Source organism: Lissotriton vulgaris, chromosome 6 (assembly GCF_964263255.1).
Source record: "Lissotriton vulgaris chromosome 6, aLisVul1.2, whole genome shotgun sequence".
In the NCBI taxonomy this organism is placed as follows: domain Eukaryota; kingdom Metazoa; phylum Chordata; class Amphibia; order Caudata; family Salamandridae; genus Lissotriton; species Lissotriton vulgaris.
This window is the reverse complement of record NC_141694.1, coordinates 1,760,759,399-1,760,783,479: the sequence shown is the minus strand read 5'-3', so window position 1 is coordinate 1,760,783,479 and position 24,081 is coordinate 1,760,759,399. Positions and strand designations below refer to the sequence as shown.

General features: G+C 47.3%; 1 protein-coding gene across 2 annotated transcripts in view; it reads right to left on the bottom strand.

Annotated features, from left to right (window-relative positions):
• The window catches only part of KIF13B (kinesin family member 13B), a 698,786-nt gene that overhangs the window by 254,859 nt on the left and 419,846 nt on the right, over window positions 1-24,081 (bottom strand). For both annotated transcript variants that reach the window (XM_086927999.1, XM_086928000.1), the window contains 2 exons: window positions 20,631-20,804; window positions 14,221-14,378 (listed from right to left, as the gene is read on the bottom strand). In XM_086927999.1, coding sequence (XP_086784125.1) covers window positions 14,221-14,378; window positions 20,631-20,804 — 332 coding nt within the window. The remainder of the gene's footprint in view (window positions 1-14,220; window positions 14,379-20,630; window positions 20,805-24,081) is intronic.

Here is a 24,081-nt window from a genome sequence, read left to right as displayed (position 1 = left end):
ACCTGGACTCATCTGAATCCAGCTTCCGGAAGAACTTAAAAACTTACCTGTTTGCAAGATAACAGAGCTCTCTCCTTACTTCTGCTTGGAGCGATTTTCAGTTGCAGCGCGAGGACATGCTTACGAGCGTAACCATGCGCTTTACAAGCTTCCCTTATTATTATTATCCACTTCAGATTTAAAATAATCTCTAGCACAGACTTCTCCTATTGCAAGATGTTTAAAAATTCAACAACAAAAATGAGGCCATAAGTACAAGAAAACATGGGAATATTACAGCTTTTGAGTTCATGCATCCTGGCAGCTACGTGGCTTTCCTGTTCTTTAGGTAAGAATTTGTTGTGAATAGTGGTCATGTTCTCCCCTTCAGTATAAGGGTTTTTTATATATGGTAGTAAACATACTAACACTTTGTACCTATCCAATTAAACTTAGCTGCAAATGCGATACTCATTTTAATATTTATGTTGATTTAACTAATCAATAGATATCCTTCAAGACCATAAACTCAAGATCTCAGCCGTCTGTCCTCCCACCTACCTTAAAGAAAAAGATCTGGTTCCGGTACCTTATGCCAAAACAGATCACAAAATCAGAAAAGATGGATTTCTTTGAGACTGGTAAATCCATTATTATTAGAGCCAAAAGTAATCCCTCTGGTGTGCTGCTACTGAACCTTAAAATATCTGGTGTACTGCTGAACTTTAAAATAATACTGGCACCATCCAGTTCAAAAGGTGCACCTATTCTTCTCCACTCTCCTCACTCACTGGCGAAGCTCACTCCTACACCCTCCATACCCTCACCCCCCCTAGCCCACACTTCACATTCGCTGGCGAAGTTCACTCCTACACCCTCCATACCCCCACCCTCCCTAGCCAACACCTCACACCTCCTTCAAGTCCGTCAGAACCTACCTCCCCCCTGATCCTATCTGCCCTGTCTCGTGACAGGACCATCTCCTTCTCTCGCGCTGAGGAAGATCACTCCCCGTCATACACTCTCCATACCCCAACCCTCCCTACCCCCACCTCTCAACTCCCACGAATCACGCAGAACCCATCGCCGCCCTCTTTTCTCCCATCCCCTGTGACAGATCCATCTCCCACCCTATCTCCCCCTCCATTCTTAATCACCACTACCCCACTCTCCCAACTAGTCTCACAGAACACACCTCCACGGCCCTGTGCATATCTCCCATGCCCGCGACATGAACAACTCTCACTCTATCCCCCCCCCCCATTCTCACTCCCCACTACCCCACTCTCCCGGGCAGCCCCACTGAACACATCATCTCCCCTACCCTAACCCGTTATCCTCTAACCCCCCCATTCTTAGCCCCCACTATCCTAACCTCACCCCCACCTGCTCCGGCCTACACTCATCCCCCAACTCACATGCGCCGCCTTCCACCAGCGCCATCACCTACGCTACCAACCTCCCCCCTTCCTCATCCACGCTCCTTACTCACAAACTCTCTCATCCATCGAATGCCATCCCTCCTGCTACGACCGCAGAGCCCTCTCATCCATCGAACGCCATCCCTCCTGCTACGGCCGCAGAGCCCTGCACTGTTGCGTGCACACCCCGCCCCAATCAGTCCATTGCTCACCCCATTACCCCACTCATTCACGCACCCACTGCTCTCAGCCCCAATACCATCCCCAATCCAACCCTGGACATGATCATATCCACCCTCCTACAAGTCAAAGAAGATCTTCACACCATCAAAGAACTTCTTTTCGCACACCCCAGACACCCCTTACCCACCACTTCCGCGCCCAACAAGTACACCACCCGCCCCTCAAACCTTTTCACTCATCGCTCCCCGCGTTGGCCCTCTATCCCGGATCGCAAGGCCACTGATCGCCCCCGGCGCACCCTAAACCCCCTTTCTGAGCGAGACTTATACACTCTACTCCGTTCATACGGCCCAGGTCCCACTAAACACCCACCCACCACACACCTTCCCATACCCACGATCCTCACAAATCTCCCCAGGCCCCCCACACTGAGCAACAGAAGCTCCGTCCCCAGTAACCTCATAAAAGTCCCCCTCTCCCTAGAACACTCGTCCACTCCCCTCACCCCCAGACTAAAGTGTATCCTGCTCAACTGCAGATCGGCCCCGAGACACTCCTCCGACATCGCGGATCTCATCTTATCAATGGACCTCGATCTAGCCATCCTGACGGAAACGTGGCTAACTGAAGCCTCCACACCTATAATGGACATACTAGTCCCCCCCCAACTATCACATTATTAGACTGGACAGAAATGGCAAGACGGGCGGGGGAATTGCATGCATCTATAGGAGCAACCTCGCTGTTACTAAAGGTCCCTCCACCTCCCTCACCTCCTGCGAACTCATCTGCCTCGATATTACTAGCGAGGGCAAACCTGTATGCTCCCTACATGTCATCTACCACCCACCTGGGGATAACCACACCTTCTCCCAACAACTCATGGACACGATAAACACAAACGCCGGTCGACAGATCACTCAAATCTACTTGGGAGATTTCAACCTCCACTGGAACGACCAGAAAGACGCTGTGGTGAATACCCTTAAAACTTTCCTCAACGCACTTGACCTCACCCAAATCTGCAACCGTCCGACACATGAAAAAGGCTCTATCCTCGACCTTATCCTCGCCAAAGAAGACTCTACTCAGCTGGAGGCAATCTAACCCTGTGACTGGTCAGACCACCACATTATCACCTTCATCAAAGAAAAGGTCAAACTGAACCCGGCTCAACCTACCAAAATCAAGATCTGGAAGAGGGACATGAAGAATCTTAACCCAAACTCCTTGCCTGCCCACACAGGCAGTCTCCTGCTTCCCCCGGCGGGCGTGTCTGATGTTCATTCTCTGACCGACCTCTACCTAGACACTATGACCTCAATAATCAATGAAGCCGCCCCCCTGCAACTGAAAAGAGTCTCCACCAAAAACTCGAACCCATGGTATGATGGTAGACTCAATGAAGACAGACGTGCTATGCGCATGGCAGAGCGCACATGGAGATCTGACCCCTCAGCACTGCACCTTAAAACGCTTAAGAATAAGAGAAACGCCTACTTCAGAAAAATCAAACGCTCGAAATCAGGCTTCTTTAGCCAACAGCTGGACCAAGCAAAAAACCGACCAAGAAACCTGTTCGAGTTAGTCGAAATCCAAACCAAAACTCAACCTCCACAACCTAACCTCTCAGCAAATGATATTCCAAGCTGTGAGGACTTTTCAACTTTCTTCAAGCAAAAGACCGACAATATAAGATGTGATCTCCACAAGGATGTAAGTCTATACTCCTGTTCCATCTGCATAACTAACACTCAACCTAAAAACAACGCTTCATGGACGTCCTTCGACACCTATTCTGAAGAATCAATTCACAAATTGCTCGGCACCTTGAAGCCCGCTAATCACCTCACAGACCCACTACCTGCCAATGCTGTTAAAGCCCTCACCCCCCTGCTCCTCCCACTCTGGACTAAAATCATCAACAGTTCCCTTCAACAAGGACTTATCCCAGACTCCCTCAAGATAGGGCAAGTCACGCCTATACTCAAGAAACCCACAGCTGACCCGGCCGGCCTAAACAATTACCGCCCCATCACCAATATCCCCACTCTGGCCAAATTGCTAGAAAAATGCGTTCAACTCCAATTGACAAAACACATTGTTCAGTTTGACCTCCTCAACCCTCACCAATCAGGATTCAGAGCAAAACATAGCACAGAAACGGCTATGACACACATAATTGATGACGCCCTCCAAATCCTTGATCACAATGAGTCCTGCCTCCTCATCCTTCTTGATCTCTCCTCAGCATTCGATACGGTCAAACACGAGAATCTACTGGAGCTCCTAAATACCAGAATGGGCATATCCGGGACTGTTCTCAAATGGTTCACGTCCTTTCTACACAACCGGTCTCAGAAGTTCAAGATCAACAACGCACTGTCCTCACCTGTGCCCGTAACACTTGGCGTCCCTCAAGGTTCCTCCCTATCCCCCACATTGTTCAACCTCGTCATGGAGCCACTCACTACCCTGCTTCAAGCATCAAATGTACACTTCCATATGTACGCCGATGACACTCAACTCTACCTCAAGCTACAATCACCGGAAGACATCAAGCTTTTGAACGCCACACTAAGAAACACCCAAGCATGGCTGGCCGATAATCACCTCAAACTAAATGCGCTGAAAACTGAGTTCCTTCTGATCTCAACACCGGCGAAAAAGGCCATCACCCAAACCTGGCTCACTCATCTAACCGCACTCAATGTCCAACCCACCATCGTGGACTCTGCGAAATCCCTTGGCATCACACTTGACTCCAATCTCAACATGCAGCAGCATATTAGCAAAGCAACTAAAGGAGCCAACTTCCAAATCAACACTCTGAGAAAACTCAAACCCTTCCTACCACCCAAGGACTTCCAAACTGCTGTACAAGCCCTAGTCATTTCTCGCATAGACTATGGAATTGTGGCTCTCAGCGGGCTGCCCCTAACAACAACGGCACCACTAAGAGCCTCGCTGAACGCAGCCGCGAGACTCATCACTGGCTCAAGAAAACACTCTCATATATCCCCCGACTTAAAAGCCCTGAACTGGCTGCCTTTTGAAGCCAGAGTTCAGCTGAAAATTGCCTGTATGACACACTCTGCCGTTCACCACAAGTCACCCAACTACCTCACTAACAAGCTGACTGTATCAGGAGGCTCAAGATCCAACAGAAGCACAAAAAACCTCCTCCTGAAACCTCCTAGATTCCGGAAGGAAAAAACATACAAACGCTCCTTCTCAGGAATGGCACCTAGGATCTGGAATGCACTCCCGCCAGAAACTAGGCTTATCCCCTCCACTGTTCTCTTCAAGAAAGAGGTAAAAGCCATCCTTATGGCTAAGTTTACCTGAACACTATTGTTACTGGAACATTGACATTACACGGCCCCTATATTATCGGCTACCTGAGTGTTTATCTGTGTTATACTCTTGTTTGATTGCTACTGGATCAAAGCCATTGCACGGACTCTATATTATTGGTTTCCAGTTTGTTTACTAGGGTTTATACTATGACCGGATTGCTCTACTAACACCCGCTAGGGTGCTAAAATCTTATTCGATCGCCACTGGAGCAAAGACACTGCACGGTTCGTATTTTTTGTTTCCTGATTGATATTAGTGTGTATACTCTTATGCGATTGCTACCCTACCTTGCAACCCTCTCACTACCGAATATTATAATGTCTCCAAGAGTTTGTCTACCCCACCTCCTGTTTCTGTAAAGCGCTCTGATATCTGCAAGGATCTTGTTTGCGCTATATAAAACCTTAAAAATAAATAAATACATTTCAAAGTATTGATCTTCTTTGAGAAATAAATCACAGTAAAAGTCCACAGTGCCTGGTGTTTAGAAGTGGACCCACTTCCCAAGTGTGGTGATTCGTCATTGTATATTCCTAATCTTTTGTACTTTCATCACATCCAACAGTATATTCAGGTACCTGATTGAGACAAAGGAAACAAATCTGCAGCGATTTCAATCTGTACCTTTTGCTCAGTCAATCTAATTTTCATAATAGGTGTGTTACACCAACTAAATGCCACTCCACACTGTTGGGAGAGCGCCACTTCATGACTACGTCTGAGGAGCCTGGCTTCAAGTGGCATATGGAAAACCTACAGATGAGCAAAACACATTCCAAACAGTCTTTTTAGCAGAATCACATGTATAACACTGGGACTTAAAATATTCTAAAACCAACACACAATTCCAAAGAGTAGACCTTTTAAACTGCCACCTGCCCATAATCAGTTAAGCCACTGTAGGAGTGATTCTGAAGTTAAGGACCAAACACAGTCACAATGGCTCTGCATTTGATGCGTTCCTTTGATCTACTGCACAGGTTCTTTAATTCATGCTTTACACATTTACAGGCACACCTCAGACCATACTTTTGATATAATTGGTTCTTTGTGGATGTGCATCTGTGGAATGCCATGAATGAGCACTTTCCATGTGTCCTGAACTCTTGCTCCAAATAAGACAACTTATCTGAGGCCATCAAGTCTCAACTCATCTTCCAACATGGTGTAGTTGCAGAGCATTCCATTTTAAGGCTTATTTTCACAATTTGTCAGATAATTTGGTTCTGACTCAAACTTGGATATCACTAGAAGATTCGAGTGCTATTTTCCTTTGCTCCATCTGTCATCGTATGATCTAATACTACTCAGTAACTGGTGATTTGCTGTCATATTCGGATTCCTCACATTTATTCACCTACAGATTCCTATTTCCGAGATGGATTACCACTACAAGTCCACAAACGTTAAAAGTATATCTCCTATGTGTCCTGAAGAACTTGTGCCCGATTATATTGAATGGAAGTGGTTAGGATTACGGAGTTCTCCTGTTGAAACTGCACTGGCCCCAAAAGGTCTGAATACAAGACAAAAGACGAGTTTCTGGAAAATAGCTAGTGGCAGGTAGTCAGGCCTATGGAAAAGAAGGTGGAGGGATCCTGGAGGATACTTTATTTAGGAACAAGTCATTTCAACAAGAAATTATGGACACCACAACACAATTTGGGACATAGTACATCTTAAATTGCTAGGTGTGTAATTAACAATTCGAGTTGTATGTGAAGGGGTTGGAGGATGAACAATGAATGTTGTGTCTGTTTGGTCAATGTATTGTATGCTGTGTTACACATGGACGAGGCTGCCAAGAATTCATGTGGAATGGGTCTAGGTGTGTCTAAAAGCTGTTGGAGGGCTCCTTTCTGGCCTTTTTGGGACAGGTCCTTGCTTCGGCCCTATGGGTGTTCAGATGTGGAATTTCTTTCCTAAGAGGTAAGACTAAACACTGTACACATTAAATTCTGAATGCTATTTGAAGCAGTGCTGTTTTAGTCCCTTGATTTACAACTGGTCCCTACTACTTCAACAGCAATAACGGTAGCATGTCAGGCTATTTAAGCAGCTGGATTAAGTGGATAATGTTGATCCAGCCCTATTCAGAATGATGACATTGAACATTACTGTGACTGCCCTGCAGAGTCTGACAACATTCCAGCAGTCTATGTCCCTATTTGGGAACAAACCTCTACACCACAATCACTTGGGAAGCAACATCTCAGGAGGCTTGTGGGAAGAAAGCAAATTCCTTGTAATATCATAATATTTGCACGAATAAGGCTGTATTCCGGTTTACAATTTTGCAGTACTAAGAACAAAAAGGATCGGCTTGGCCACGGACGCGACCAAGATGACCGCATCCGATTGAAGCTCCGCCGTCTGGGCGCAATAAATTCACTCTTCCTTTATGTTGGAGCCCCACAGTAACTGAACGGAGACTATCTGCCCCCGGGGACCATGCTGCCCATCTGTGTGTGTTTTGGTGGTTCCGGGGCTTCCCGCTGACGGCGCACTCGAATCTGCACGTAGCCGCGGTGCGGCTCGAAAGCATTCCCCGGATGAAGAACGAGTGGGGACGGGTGTGGTGAGTACGGGCCCCGGCGGGCAGCTGGCCCTGCGCTGCACTCCTGCTATACCCTGCGCTGCGGCCTCTGTCCCCCGCCCCCGCTGCCATGCCCTGTTCTGTGCCCCGTGACCGGCGGGGAGCTTGCGGGCCTCGAGGGGCCTTGTGAGCGTGTCCGTGCCGGAGTTTGGAGTTGTGGCTGTTGGCGGCATGCGTGGCGGGCTAGTGGGTGGGCCCTGGTTTACCCCCCCGGAGTTGCGGTGGCGCTAGATCCTGTCTGGAGCTTTGTCTCCCCCCCGGGCGCCTGTCTGTCCAGCTGCGTGCTGCGGGGATTGTCGGCAGTCACCGGATGATCGTTTCACTTTCCGGATAGCGCTGCCTTGTGTTTTTCCACCTCCGGGCGGCGCAGCCTTGTATCTTGGCGAGACCTAGGCCCTTGACTGCTCCTTGCTACCTGTTCTTTGCCGTGGAGGCCATACCTGCATGAGGAGACGGGACTACCAGCGCATTTAAAACCTCCTGGCATACGCTAATGGCCATCTTGAGCGCAACAGAAGGAGAAGCTGGGCCACAGTGCTTATATCTCTGCACCAGGGCGTACCGCTGGTCACTAAGTGTAGCGTTTCAACTTGTGCTCCCAGTCCGCAGGCCCAGAGACATATAAGCTATCAACAGTATCTGATGTCAGTGGGGGGCTCCTGTTTGAGCAACATCTGTACGTGTGCTCCTACATATCTGGTCCAGCCCTTACCTTTTGAAATCCCCGCCTAGAGTCACATGGTCGCAGTGCATTCTGCGCCCCCTGTGCTGTGTTCTACCCCAGTCTTTTGGCTGGTTATGTCATTGATCCCCGGAACGGCCTGCTAAGCTGATTGTACTAGCCCGGCAGCCCCCTGACTTTCCTTTCTTCCATTCCTGGATTATATTTTGAAATAATAGCTGTTCCCTGATCTGGATAATTAGCAGCCTGCACGTAAACGAATGAGTGGCCATCTCCCACCCCTTGGCACTCCACGGTAGTGGACCTGTTTTTGCTGCCCCATATCCACGTCTCCTGCAGCGCTTTGCCTGATGGGGAAGAAAGATCCCAAACAGAGTAAGCTGCCATTTGAAAAGCCTGCCGCTCCCGTCTCGGATGCTCCTCCTGCCATGCCTGGTGCAGCTTTGGGCCCTGAGGTTTCCGGGGATTCCGCCTCTCTTGCGTCATCCATGTTGGCTGAGATGAGGGCCGGTTTTAAAGCGTTAGATAGTCGTTTTGACGACCTTGATAAGAAGCTGGCTGACATGGGCACTAAACTTCAAACGCAAGATTGTTGCCTGGATGTCGTGGAGGCGAGGGTTTCGAACATTGAAGATGGCACCTCAACATCGCTGAAAAGGCTGGAACGTGTGGAGAAGATTCTCAAAGACGTCGCTATCAAAAATGACGATTTGGAAGCGAGAAGCCGCCGGAATACGATCCGCATTATTGGCGTTCCGGAGACGACGGCCAACGGACGGATGGACACCTTAGTGGAACAACTACTGGTGGATCTATTCGGCAAAGAGAACTTCACACAGAGCTTTGTGGTTGAGCACGCTCACAGATCCTTGGGCCCACGTCCTCGCCCGGGCCTCCCCCCACGACACATCATTGCAAGGCTTATGAACTTCAGAGACAGAGATACGGCTTTGCGATCGCCGCATGACGTGGGCGACGTCCAATGGCAGGGTAACAATTTGGCCTTTTTCCCTGACTTCACCATCATGGTCCAGGAGGCGAAGCGTAAGTACCAGGGGGTCAAGGTGGCCCTGAGGAATCTGGGGCTACCATAGGGCATGTTGTATCTGGCAAGACTGAGGGTGGACGTTGATGGAAGGCCTCGCATTTTTGACACTCGGACAGAGGCTCAGAAATGTTGTCATAACTGCAAGAAGAACTCTTCTGGATCCCCGACTGCACCTCGCCAGTCCTCTCCATCGTAGGGCGGCTCGCAGGACAGTGTTGAACTGTTCTGCCAATCCGGGCCTGGCTGATAGATTCATGATACGTTCTTATTCCTGATGATGCAGTTGTCTAATGTTCATTTGTTCTGTTTGATTGGCTCCTAAACATGTACCTATGGTTCCTTCAACAGCCCGGTCGGCGTGGCGCTATCACGCCCTAAGGTGTATACCAAAATGTCTTTGATTGTTTTGTTCTTTCAGCTTCTAGCTGTTTTGTTTTTTTCAATCTGTATCTTTGGTCTATTGCACAAGCATTTTGAATTGATAGATAGGGATCACCTATGGTGGGTTGCTAGGAGGCTGGGTGGGGGATGGGGGGGGGGGATTTTATGTTCAGTCCTAATAGTTTTTCTTTATGATGTATCATGGTGCTAGTTGGCAGTGAATGGCAATCACACATCTTGAATCTAATATGGAACTACATTTTCTATGGCTAACCTTGGACATCAGCCCGGTCCTTCCAGGCTTTCTTTAATGTCATGGAATGTCAGGGGTTTAAAAAATACTAGAAAGCGCAGACAGGTTCTGAATTATATTACCAGACACCACGTAGATATTGTGATTCTCCAGGAAACACATTTGGCTGGGGCGGATAACACTCCTGTGGCTGTGAGCTGGGGATCCCATAGATATTTCTCGAACTTTAGCAGCTACGCCAGAGGGGTGGCAATTTTAATACATAAGCGAATCCCATTTGCATTGCACAAAACCATGGTTGATACTGAGGGACGCACACTAATTGTTTCTGGCTCATCGATAGGACACAAAGTTTCGTTTGTAGGAGTCCACGGCCCTAACACTGACTCCCCTTCCTTCATTCATGACCTCCAGGTCAAACTCTTGTCGCTTGACCCCGGGCCTTTAATTTTTTTGGGGGGGGGGGGCCAGATTTTAATTTTCTTTTGGATCCATCCAGAGACAGTACCTCTCTCTCGCCGGACACCAAACCCCTTGCCCGACAGGCCCTCTAAGACATATGTACACACTTTTCCTTAATTGATGTTGAGCGACGATTACACTCCTCCCTCCCAAATTTCACACATTACTCGGGGTTTCATAATACGTGGACTAGGATTGACTATTGGTTGGTTTCCCCGGGGGTGGCTGGTTGGCTAGACGATGTGCTTACCCTTCCCCGTACCCTATCAGATCATTTGCCTGTCATACTCCGCCTGAGCATTCCTAGACCGGGTGGCTATGAGTGGCAATGGCGCTTCCCCGGGAACGCGTTACTGGATCAAGTGTTTCTTGAGGAGTTGAGAACTGCGATAGACAACTATTTTGAACTGAATACGGGAACGGTTGATATCTGGTCAGTCCTCTGGGAGGGATTTAAAGCCTACATCAGGGGTGTGTGCATTTCCAAGCGTGCTGGGGTGCTGCGTGATCTTCGCTCGACGCTCAATCGGGTGGAGAGGGATATTGCTGCCTTGGACCGAGATTTAGTTGTCTCAGCCTCTGCTTCTAGGGAGGCAAAATGACTATCGCTGCTGCTAGAATTTAGAGAAGCGGCAGAATGTGAGCTGTTATTCCTCAATAAACAATACTCCGCGAGGCGCTATGGCGAGGGTGAGTGGCCTGGGAGGATTTTGGCACATACCTTACGCCCCCCACGCGACTATGCATATATCACTACAATTACTGGTCCGCAGGACAACTTGCTGTACACCACCACAGACATTTGCGACCACTTCCTAGATTAGTATAAATCGCTATATGCCTCTAGGCTTACTGGGAACCTGTGGGAACAGGGGGAATACTTATCGGAGATAGCGTTGGTCTACCTTGAAAAATATATGAGGGATTTTTTGGCTGTCCCCATTTCACTTGATAGCATTATCGAAGCCATAGATGCGCTTCGTGGCTCCTCTGCTCCTGGATTGGACAGCTTCTCGACCGACTTTTATCAGGAATATAAAGACATTTTGGTCCAGAGATTGATTGAGGTATATGCAGAGGCATTTGAGACAGGCACACTTCCCCCGACGTTTAGAAAAGCGGTAATCATTCTCCTTCCCAAACCTGGAAAAGACCCCGTTCTATGCAGCTCCTACAGACCACTGCCACTTTTAAACTGATTATAAAATCTTGGCTAAAGTCATTGCTATACGATTATCGTTACTGATGGAATCCATCATTGCTCCGGCGCAATCTTGTTTTGTCCCCCATAGGTCCACCTCTTTCAACCTTCGTACCTTGTTCACGGTGCTGCACAGAATAGACCTTGACACCGCTGTCATGTTGGATGCTGAAAAAGCGTTTGACTCCCTGGAATGGCCCTTTTTGTTTATCGTTTATGAGACGCATGGGTATGCCGGAATGCTTTGTCTCTACAGTGGAGCAGTTATACACTAAACCCACTGCCAGGCTACGCCTAAATGGTACTCTCTCAGAGCCCTTCACTCTGTCACGCGGTACCAGGTATGGGTGCCCGTTGTCCCCGCTATTATTCATATTGGCTATGGACCCTTTAGTCCGTCATTTCCAAGAAAAACATTTGCATCGTGGGCTCCAGTTCCGCATGGGCCCCCTTCTGGTTTCACTTTATGCGGGCGATACTGTTCTATACGTTCAAAAGCCTCACGTGAACCTGGAGCCCCTGATCCTAGAAATTACAAGGTTTGGCAAATTCTTCGGAATCTGCATTAATTGGCATAAATCGGTCATTTTTCCTCTCACGGCTGGCACGACTGCCTGGCCTTGTGCATTCCCACTAACATGGTGCAGTGATGCAGTGAAATACCTCGGGGTCTATATTCATCTTGATACGGACGCCATGATCAGGTTGAATTATGGCAGGGCTGTTGGAGATTTGGAATTGAAGATTTCGAAATAGCTGCGCCTGCCATTATCTATGGCTGGTAGAGTTCCTATAATTAAAATGGTCGTTCTCCCTCGCTTTTTGTATTTGTTTAATAATATCCCCATTCCCCTCACTAACACCTTCTTTGCGCATGTGCGGTCGTTACTACTGCGCCTGGTCTGGGCGGACAAGACACCTCGGGTCCAATGGCAGACCTTGGTGCTACTGTATGAGAGAGGGGGGTTTGGAGTCTCTGATCTTCGTTTGTATTATCTAATAGCACAATGTTGTTATGCCTACATCTGGTTTCACCCAGATGCTCGCGTCCCGTACTCTAAACCAGAAGCCGATCTGGTACTCCCACACCCCCTGTCCACTGTCCTGCCTACGGGATTCCCTCGGGACCCCCAAGATATTTAAACAGTTTCTACCACTTGCTGGGCATGGGATAAGCTGCGTAGATTGCTCGGGCTGGAGCCACTCTATTCTCCAGCATTTCCCCTCACTAACCCTTCCTGGCTGCCGATCACGGGCGAAGTTCTGGTCCAGCGTACATTGAGAAAGTTTGGCATTAATACGATTGGGGATCTGTTTCCCGAAGGTCACGTCTTCTCTGGGTCTTAAGAGGACCGTTTGGCGGATCGCTCCTTTATGGACACCTTTGTACTAAAGCGCTTACACTCAATGCTTCGCGCCACTTTCCCTTCATTTCCCATGGCTCCTGAGCCCACTCCCCCACTAACATTATTACTGCAGAACCCTACTGGCGCACACTCGGTGTCTATATTATACAAGCAATGCGGGGCGACCAGACCAGTGTTTGACTCCAGGGTGAGGGAGGCTGACGTGGGCGGACCCATTACATATGACCAGTGGGAGTGGTGTTGCAGTGCCACTAAAGAAATCTCTCCAACAGCAGACACAAGCTACTCCACTTTACATGTCTTCGCAGACTGTACCACACATCCGCCCGCTCCCACAGGATTGACCATAACAGACCCCATCAATGTCCTAAATGTCTAGCCCCCTTTGCGGATTTTGCTCACCTGGCTTGGACCTGCCCAAAGATACATCGTTACTGGTCCTTGGTCCACTCTACGTTGGGAGAAATCCTGTCCATGCAGCTACAACCTATCCCTGAGATTGCAATGTTAGGGTATGTTGCTAACTTCCCCAAGAAGATGAGAAAACTGGCGGCCCTGGGCTTTCTGCTAGCCAAACGCGAAAGTGCATTGTTGTGGGGAAACAAGAGGGCTCCTACTTTACAGGCATGGCTCTGTAGCCTGGCTTTTTGCAACATAAACAGCGAAGAGTACTCCACCCTAGTCCCCAGTGCCTCCCGTCCTACAGATATTTGGGGGCCATACCGTGCTTACGTAGCTAGAAGGCGGGCCGAACAAGAGACCCCATTGTTTAATGGATTACTCCTGAAAGTGTTGGCTAGATTTTTACTTGATAGAGGGGCCGAAAATATGCATTGTTTTTATGTACCCTGCTGAGACGGATGTGTCCTCACCATGACTGTTCACTGTTTACAATAATTGATGTCTCTCTTTACTCCCATTATTCTTGCTTTTTTCGTGTATGATGATGTAACCTTGACGTTGTCATTTTTATTTCTCTTTGTAATATTGTACATAACTCTGATACAAGATGAACCTACTGTACAAGATCTGTTGTCAATAATGCTGCAAACTGAGTTATAAGGATACATCCTTTTCATTATCTTGAAAAAATGGAAAAAAAAAAGTAAAAAAAAAAAAAGAACAATAATGATTGAAACACTGGTCATGCCCACATAGCTTTTTTTCTTTTAATCAAAACGGACCAAATCACTAGACATGCAATAAATATTTGAAGAGCAACATGTTCTGATAAACGTTTGTAATTTACAATTAACTGGTGTTGTAAAGATGTAATCTTGAAGTTACCTGTCTCGGAGACTGCGGGTCTTTGCTTGAATTATTCCCAGGTCCCATAGAGCTGGGTTCTTTCGCGGATCGTTTGGTTTATGACCATACACTTCTATTGCCAAGGCTCCTTCAGTAAGATAATCAATGAAATCTTCAGAAATAGTTGTAGAAAACTCCTATAAGTCAAATAATGTGACGGGAAATGCTTTAAAAAGTTAAACAATCACTTACAAGTCAGGTTACAATTTAAGCTGCTTAGCTGGTTACAATTATTCGAACAGCACCCATTAACATTTTAGAGGATTTTTAGATTTACCCAAATCTCTCAATGTATTATAGTTTTAGGACAGTTCACTGCTTTCTTTCTCCAACTAAGTTAAACAGGTTTTATAGGCCTCAAATAAAAGCCTATAATTCATGTTGCAACCCATTTTCTTTTTTTAATGACTGCTGGCATTTCAGCCAGAGAAAACCCTGGGGTAAAGTGCATGGCAGTGATCTTGCCACTTTCCCCACAATGTTAGGGAAGGATTCAATAAAGTCTAAGAGGCTGTAGCATTGAAGGAGTATCCTAATTTTTACTCTGCTCTTTTAGCTGAGCAAAAATGACTTCTTCTGTAACTCAGCATGGTAGATTTTTGTAGACAATTTCTCCTGATTTATGACCGGTCAAGGAAGTAAAGGTTTCGGTCTCCAGGTTCCTAAACTCGAATGCAACTTGTTGCACGAACATGAAAATATCCAAAAGATAAAAAACTTGACTGAAAACACTTCAGGGAATAGGTGCCTGCGTTTTTCTTGGGGATCTCTCAATGGCCAGTAATGGGAATCAGTTTCTGTAAAGATGCAGTTCTTATGGGGAAACTAATGAAAACGTCTGCTTTCACCTGAAAGACTGTGCTTTTAAGCTAGATCCATTGGCATTCTTAATTGCAGAAATAGGTTTTAGCAGTTAGAAAATACATACTCCTCTAACTTATATTAAAAAATATCATACAAGAATCAATAGCACTGGTAAGATCCGCATTATGGAAATTACTAAATTACAGCGGGTGAATGACCAAACTTAATTTTGTCAATTTAAAGATAACATAACGGTGCAATTTAATTGTCACTCTGTGTAGAACTGAATAATTTGTGTTGGTGGGATGATAAAATAAAGTATATCAAAGTCACTTCTCATGCGAATTTTATGTCTGATGCTTTGCTAATTCTGACTTTCATGCAATTAACTGACACTCCTTATGTTTCAAGATCATTAAAAAACAAAAGTATAACAATGTTAATGGTGCCGGCCATCTCAGAAGGCTACCAGTGCATCATTATCAACATTCCCAGACACCCCGATGTGGTTGCCCATCAATGATAAATTCTCTTTTTCAAAAGCAAACACTTCAAAGTCTTAAAGAATATAGATGGGCAAAACAAAATGAATGATCATTGTGAGACTTTAAGTCTAATCTACCACCACCACAACAACAACAACTGTTCACATATAACAAAATATTTATGGAGAATATGGGCTTTGATGAATGAGTTTATATAAGCAAAACCAACACATCTTTTACTGGAATGGATTGTTTAAAAAAATGTTTAAATTCGGAAGATTCAAGGACTCAAGAGAAAACTATGTCATGATCTAAGACTTCGATTATGCATTTATCTTTCTCAATTTATTGCTTAACAGCCCCAAATTAACATTAACTCTATAACAATTAGGATTATCTATCCCATGAATTTAAGGTACAGAATTAACTGCCCACCAATTACGGTCCTCCTAATCCATATAAGACAATCCCCAAGGAAAATCATCTTTTCTTTCCTCGCTGCTCTGAGGTCAGATAACTGATTTTTCTTGTCTAATATGCCTATAACTGGATTGTTACTATAGCAGTACGATACTGTGCTACTGCTATAGGTTTCCTTACATCGATTGGTGTGGCAGGTTGTGGGCACTATTAACAGAGCTTCTCCCCTCTAGGAGGGAGGGAGCATACACAGGCTGAATGCCGGGTGCAGGCAGGAAGCCCTGAGGAAGCTTATCCACAACCTGCACTTCATTTTAAGAGTGGAGTGTATGACTGAGTGAGGATGGGCAGTGCGGTAATGCTCAAACACCAGTAGGTGGTACAGACCAAACGGGGCCAACTTCTCGGTGCATCTCGCTGGTCTCTTGTTCTGGGAGATTTAAGAGATGCTGAGCTGCAAGTATTGCACTGATATCTCTTGAAAACATACAAATACAGCTGTCCAAGCTCAAATCATCCTCCCACCCGATTGGGAAGCATTCTGACTTGGTCTGGCGGCCAGGGCTTTGAGCGAGAAGAGCGGGTAGGCAGGTAGTTGTTGAGTCCTGCCCAGTCTATCCAGGGGTAGTTTTGGAGTGGCAGAATGTGCCAGTGGAGTCTGTGAGGTAGACTCTGAATCAACCCCAACATTACAGGCCATATTTGCCTATGTACATCGCCATTGTCAGTACAATTAAAGTGGCCATAGCTACTGAACAACATGTCGGGAAGACATACGAGAGGAGGTGCAAGAGGGGCAGTTCATATGGTCCTTGTATGAAGAGTTTGTGGATGCCACTTATGATTCACTAGGGAGGGGAGTTTCTGATGCACTGGAGTCGCTGGGCAGGCAAATACTGCTACTGGCATCCAAAAGCACTTTGAGGATGGAGGGACTTCTCCCCAAGAGAACCCCAGGGCATTCAAAAAGCCTTTAGTAAGTCTATGGACAAAGGAGACTTGATGACAATCTCTCCCTTGGACGTCTTTTAAACACTTAGGCAGGCCTACTTGAAAATAGATGTGCAAACTCATTTAAGAAGTTCTGGGAACACAAGTATCCTGGGAGTACTCCGAGAGAGGATAAAAGTTCCCTGCAACAGGGAGGCCTCAATGACCGGGAGTAGTCAAGAGACCCTGACAAGGGTGAGGAGTCAGGTGAGGAACCTGGACCCAGGATACTTGGCAACACAAACCTTCCAGGACAGAAGACAAGACTGCCAAGGGGGGTCATGGAACTCAAGAAACTGCACAAGATGTTAGACCAGGAGGATATATTTCATCCAAGGTCTGTGGAGTGCATGTAGGCTTAGCAGATGTTGGGTCCTGCCTAGTCTATCCAGCGACAATTTTGAATGGCAGAAGGGCCAGAGGATTTTTGCGAAGAAGGGTCTGAATCAACCTTAACATTACAGTCCATATATGGCCATATTCATCTCTATTGCCAGTATAATGAAAGTGGTCATAGCTTCTGTACAACATGCGGGGAGAGGAGGTGAAAGAGGGGCAGTTCATACAGCCCTCAGATGAACAGGTTGTGGACGTCTCAATCAATCAATCAAAGCATTTGTATAGCGCACTACTCACCCGGAGGGTCTCAAGGCGCTAGGGGAGGGGGGGTCCGCTACTGCACGAACAGCCAGGCCTTGAGCTGCTTCCTGAAGGCGAGGTGGTCCTGGGTCAGGCGGAGGTGGGTCGGGAGGGAGTTCCAAGTCTTGGCGGCGAGGTAGGAGAAGGATCTTCCCCCTGTGGTGGCTCTTCGGATGCGGGGGACGGCGGCGATGGCGTGGCCGGTCGATCGAAGCTGGCGTTTGGGAGCGTAGAAGTTGAGGCGGGTGTTGAGGTATCCTGGGCCTTGGTTGTGCAGGGCTTTGTGTGCGTGGGTGAGGAGACGGAAGGTGATTCTCTTGTTGAACGGGAGCCAGTGCAGGTCTCTCAGGTGTCCGGAGATGTGGTGGTGGCAAGGGATGTCCAGGATGAGTCGTGCTGAGGCGTTCTGAATCCGCTGGAGTCTCTTCTGGAGTTTGGCGGTGGTTCCGGCGTAGAGGGAGTTGCCGTAGTCCAGTCGGCTGGTGACGAGCGCCTGGGTGACCGTCTTCCTGGTCTCGGTGGGGATCCATCGGAAGATCTTGCGTAGCATGCGTAGGATGTTGAAGCACGACGAGGAGACGGCGTTGACTTGTCTGGTCATGGAGAGGGAGGAGTCCAGGATGAAGCCCAGGTTGCGTGCGTGGTCTGTTGGTTTGGGTGCGCTGCCTAGGGCGGGGAGCCACCAGGAGTTTTCCCAGGCGGAGGGTGAGGATCCCAGGATGAGGACTTCAGTCTTGTCCGCGTTCAGTTTCAGTTGGCTGTCCTTCATCCATTTGGCTACCTCCTTCATCCCTTCGTGTAGGTTGGCTCTGGTGGTGGCAGGGTCGTTGGTGAGGGAGAGGATCAGCTGGGTGTCGTCGGCGTAGGAGATGATGTTGAGGTTGTGCTGGCGTACGATGGCTGCGAGGGGGCTCATCTAGACGTTGAAGAGGGTTGGGCTGAGCGAGGAGCCTTGAGGAACGCCGCAGATGACTTCGGTAGCTTCTGATCTGAACGGGGGAAGGCGGACTCTCTGTGTCCTTCCGGCTAGGAAGGAGATGATCCACTCCAGTGCCTTCTCCTGGACTCCGACGTTGCTGAGGCGCTGTACTAGGGTACGGTGGCAGACAGTGTCGAAGGCCGCGGAGAGGTCTAGGAGGATGAGGGGCGCTGTTTCTCCGTTGTCGAGCAGGGCTCTGATGTCATCGGTTGCTGCGATCAGGGCGGTCTCGGTGCTGTGGTTGGCCCGGAAGCCAGACTGCGAGTGGTCGAGGGATCCGTTCGTCTCGAGGAAGGCGGCCAGCTGCTTGTTGACGGTCTTTTCGATGACTTTTGCGGGAAACGGGAGCAGCGAGATGGGTCGGTAGTTCTGGAGGTCGGTGGGGTCGGCTGATGGCTTCTTTAGTAGGGCGCTGAGTTCGGCGTGCTTCCAACTCTCCGGGAAGGTGGCGGTGTCGAAGGAGGTGTTGATGATGTCCTGCAGGTGGGGTGCGATGACAGCGTCGGCCTTGTTGAAGACGTGGTGAGGGCAAGGGTCGATCGGAGATCCGGAGTGGATGGAGTTCATTGTGCGGACGGTGTCTTCGGTGCTGATCGGGGTCCAGGCACGGAGGGTGGTGGTGGGGGGCGGTGGTTCGGTCGTGGCGTGCGTCGGTTGAGTGCTGAAGCTGTTGTGTATGTCCGCGATCTTGTTGTGGAAGTAGGAGGCGAGGGAGTTGCAGAGGTCTTGCGAAGGGGTGATGTCGTTGTTTCCGGCGTTGGGGTTGGAGAGCTCTTTAAAGATGTTGAAGAGTTCCTTGCTGTTGTGTGCGTTTTTGTCCAGTCGTTCCTTGAATGCAGTTTTCTTGGTGGCGTGGATCAGTTGGTGGTGTTTTCGGGTGGCGAGCTTGAGGGCAGTCATGTTGTCCGGAGTTGGGTCTCTGCGCCAGGCTTTCTCCAGGGCTCTGCAGTTCCTATTGGAGCTCTTGAGTTCGTCAGTGAACCATGGGGCTTTCTTGTTGCCGGGTCTGGTAGGCGGGGTCCTCAGAGGGGCGAGGTCGTCTGCGCAGTCGCTGATCCACTTAGTGAGGTTGGTGGCCGCTTGGCTGGGGTTCGTTGCGCTGGTAGGTGGGTTCTTGCTCAGGGAGGTCGCGAGCTGGTCGGCAGTGATCTTGTTCCAGCTTCTGCGAGCAACCTGTTGCTGTTGGTGGTGGATCGTGGTCCTTTTGAAGCTGAAGTGGATGCAGCTGTGGTCCGTCCAGTGGAGTCCGGTGGCGTGGCTGAAGGCGATGTCCTTGCTGGATGAGAAGACGGGGTCGAGTGTGTGTCCGGCGTTGTGGGTGGGGGTGGTCACCAGTTGCTTGAGTCCGAGGTTGGCGAGGTTGTCCAGTAGGGTGGTGGTGTTGCGGTCGTTGTTGTTCTCCAGGTGGAAGTTGAGGTCTCAGAGGCTTCACTACACTTCTCTGATGCACTGGAGTCCTTAGGCAGGCAGATATTGCTACTGGCTGCCAAATGCACTTCGAGCACAGCAATAACAAGTTGCCCAATAGGTAAGCAGTAGAAAGCTCTTGGATGAGGAGGTCAGAGGCACAGGGCAGATATATCCAGGGTGGATCATGAATATTATTGTAAAGTCTTGGTGGGATAATCCTCACCTTAGTGTCCTAAACAAAATTGAAACCTTTCTCACAACAGCTAGGGAATTTTACATTCCAATTTTCTTATAGCTTTTGCATTACCAAATTCGGAGTGGGAATGACAAACTATGATTTCAGAAACGTAGTCACTCATTCACCTTAAGACTCATTGAAGGCAAGATTGATGCACAATAAACCCAGCAAGCCAACATTCATTGACCTATTTATGCCAGTATTTATTTGTGAAGATTACAAAGATGCTACTGTGCAACCAGTAGCACCAGTGATCAATATGTGCTTAAACCGCTGTGACATCATTAAGCATTTGTATGTGGCCTCTTCCTCGAACCTTTACACAGTATATGTAACTATGTAAAATCCTGCCAAAGGCAGTCAACAAAACTGTTCTACTCCGCAAATGCATATGGAACTAGATGATAAATGCCTTATAACTTACTTTGCAGTGATCAAACACAACCATGCACTGTGGTTCCTTGCTGACAGGAGATGATGTGGTGGGGTCTACCTCTGGGGCCACTGTGACAGCTTCCGGCAGGTCCCAGAAAGTGTATGTGCAGAAAACAAAGTTGGAGAGATGTTGAGGCAACCCTGTAGCTTGAAGAATTTTAATCTTATGGGAGAACGAACAAGAGAAAGGAGTTAATTCTTGTACAATTCCTCATATGGGCGATCATGAAAACTAAGCCATTTTACATCACAATTCTATAATTCCTTTTTCATCGCATACATATACAAACCAAATATTTACCATACTGTGAAATTCTTCAGCATTACAAGATATTTCAAATTTGAACATAACTGCACATTGTTGTTAACATAGTATATGAAAAGCTCCAATATTGATTCAATTCACCATTGGACCTAGTTACTGTAAAGCCCAATTATTTTCTATTTTCCCATAATAACAGGTTCCCAATCCACTGCCGAAGTAGATAACAAGATTGGCATTATCCAAAATGATAACTGATCCCAAGTGGTGCTATGGTTTCCTGTAAGATGGGAGGGTAAAAGATGGTTCCATCTTGGAAAAACAAGCATTTGCAATGCATCGGTCTCCCCTTTGGGAACATATATGTATTTAGCAATGCATCACATTATCCTGGGTGCTGAAACATTTACTGTTCTAGCAGTACCACCTTTCATTGCACTTGATACAACTTCAAAGAGACTTGTTGTAGTTGTTTTAGCGTATCATGATGTGAGACTTAAAACATTTTGAACATTATATACATGAGTCATATATGGTGCTCATTTATTATATGTCGATACAAAAGGGGATGATGGACTGAGCGTTTGAGCAAATCAAACACTCACCCCCAGTCAAATGATCTGGGTTTAATCCATCACCATTCTTTAGCTCACTCGCCACCCCAGTTCAGACATGGCCATATGCAAATCAGTCTGACCCTGTGCCTCATGGGAAGAGTCCAGCCCGAACTGCCAAGCCATGTCATCCCTGGACCGGAAACAAGCATCCTGGGACCAGTTTCGGGTTCATAACCCTCATCAGCCAGGCGATCTTGAATCCAGTGGCCAAGTGAGCAAGGGACTCACGTCTGAGCATACCCTGCCAACTTAGGGTGAACACAGCGATACAAAAGGGGATGATGGACGGAGCGTTTGAGCAAATCAAACACTCACCCCCAATCAACTGATCTGGGTTTAATCCATCACCATTCTTTAACTCACTCCGCCACCACAGTTCAGACATGCCAAGCCATGTCATCCCTTGAGCGGAAACAAGCATCGGGGACCAGTTTCATACCCTGCCAACTTAGGGCGAACAAAGTGATACAAAAGGGGATGATGGACGGAGCGTTTGAGCAAGTCAAACACTCACGGTCAAGGGAAGACATGGCTTGGCAGTTCGGGCTGGACTGTTCCCATGAGGCATAGGGTCAAGACTGATTTGCATATGGCCATGTCTGAACTGGGGTGGCTTGGTGAGCCAAATAACGATTGATTAAACCCAGATCTGTGACTGGGGATGAATGTTTTGCTATCATGCAACATCCCATCCATCATCTTGTGTGTTTTGCTTTTCACCCTATGTGGGAAGGGTATGCCCAGACATGGGTCCCGTGCTCACAAAGCAATTGGAGTCAAGCTATCCTGGCTGAATACAGCTGATAGCCAGAACCCGGTCCTAGGATGCTTGATTCCGGTCCAGGGAACACATGGCTTGGCAGTTCGGGCTGGACTGTTCCCATGAGGCACAGGGTCAAGACTGATTTGCATATGGCCATGTCTGAACTGGGGTGGCTTGGTGAGCAAAATAACGATGGATTAAACCCATATCTGTGACTGGGGGTGAATGTTTTGCCATTGTGAAACCTCGCAGTATCAGTAAAAAATAACTGATATGATGCAGATTTATTGCGACTGGAATAGCTTGTACAAGGTATACTATAATATCTTGCAGAAATATTGAGGGTGAGTTCGAGGTTTTCCTGTCATCATGCCGGGAGTCGCCGTTCTTAACGCAGATTCATCTGCTTGCCACCGTCCGCTGGGCCACCCTTGTGTATATTACCGTTGGGAGCTTACAAGTGGCTTCTTTTTGTCTACATATCCACCCTCAATATTTCTGCAAGATATTATAGTATACCTTGTACAAGCTATTCCAGTCGCAATAAATCCGCATCATATCAGTTATTTTTTCCTGATACTGCGAGGTTTCGTATGAATTAGGAATTTATCTGCTTTTGATTTTGCTCGTGGAGAAACGTGGTTTAGTGTGGATATTATTATTGCCTTGTGGTCATCGCTTTGTATCAACACAATAGATCATTTAATATTGAATCAAACCAGAAAATGGTGCCTTTCTGCATTTTATCGTCTGAATTGACTTTTGATCAAGTTTCAAACGCCGATTTGGCTTATTCATATTCAGAGCTCTGACGAAGTTCCTAGGGGGAACGAAACGCGTTGGCTGTGTGCCGTTCATGGTAAAGATTACCAGAATAAAGAAAAACATTTTTTTGCACTAATTGAGCTCGCGTTTGATTTCAACAAGTGCACCTTACACCCTTTGATGAACATTTCGACCGGATTTGCACCTTGGGACGATGGGTGCGGGAAGTGTTTTGCACCAAACTTAGGATTATTTATGGTACATGTGTTCTGGTTGTGCTGGACCCCAGTCGGTCGTTCTGTTCTTTATTTTTTCAAGATGATCCAGTACACTTATTCTTGATGAATTACTTTCAGATGAAAGTAAAAATTTACCGCTGGCACATTCTTCATGCAAAGGCCAAATGCAGGATTGTGCTATTGTAACCATTTATCAGAGAACATGATTCTGCAGCTCCCTGAGGACATTCTGGGGCAGGCAGCACTATAAAAATTAGTGGCTGATTGAACAGTTATGCATTCTTTTCTCTCAAGTTGTCTGTGTATGGAAGCATTGATATCATAAATAAGACAAGAACCGAAACACTTCATGCTCCTCACAAATAATTCAAGGTGGCCCACCTACTCTCTCCATTTTGAAATGCTTAACATTCAGTATGTGGTGCTTATGTTAAGGAACAATGGTAAGCCCTATAAAAAAAATGAAAGTAGCATGGTTTCTGCCAAAAGTCTAATTCTATGCCAGGACCGCAGGCGAGGATTATGCCTTCTTTCGTCACTTTATTTTCAATAGCAGCCATTATTTTAAACATACTCAACTACATTTCTCATGAACACTTGGAAAAGAAGTAGAAAAAAGTGCTGAGCCGAGATAAGTGCTTCTGTTTTTTTTCTATGTATATTGGAACTGCTCTGCTTACTGTATAATTACCTGTATGTTGTACTCTCTTGGCATTGACATCACGTATACTCGCTGAAGCTGCTTCTCTGCGTTACTGTACAATTCGTTTGATTTAATCTGTTGATTGTTGTGC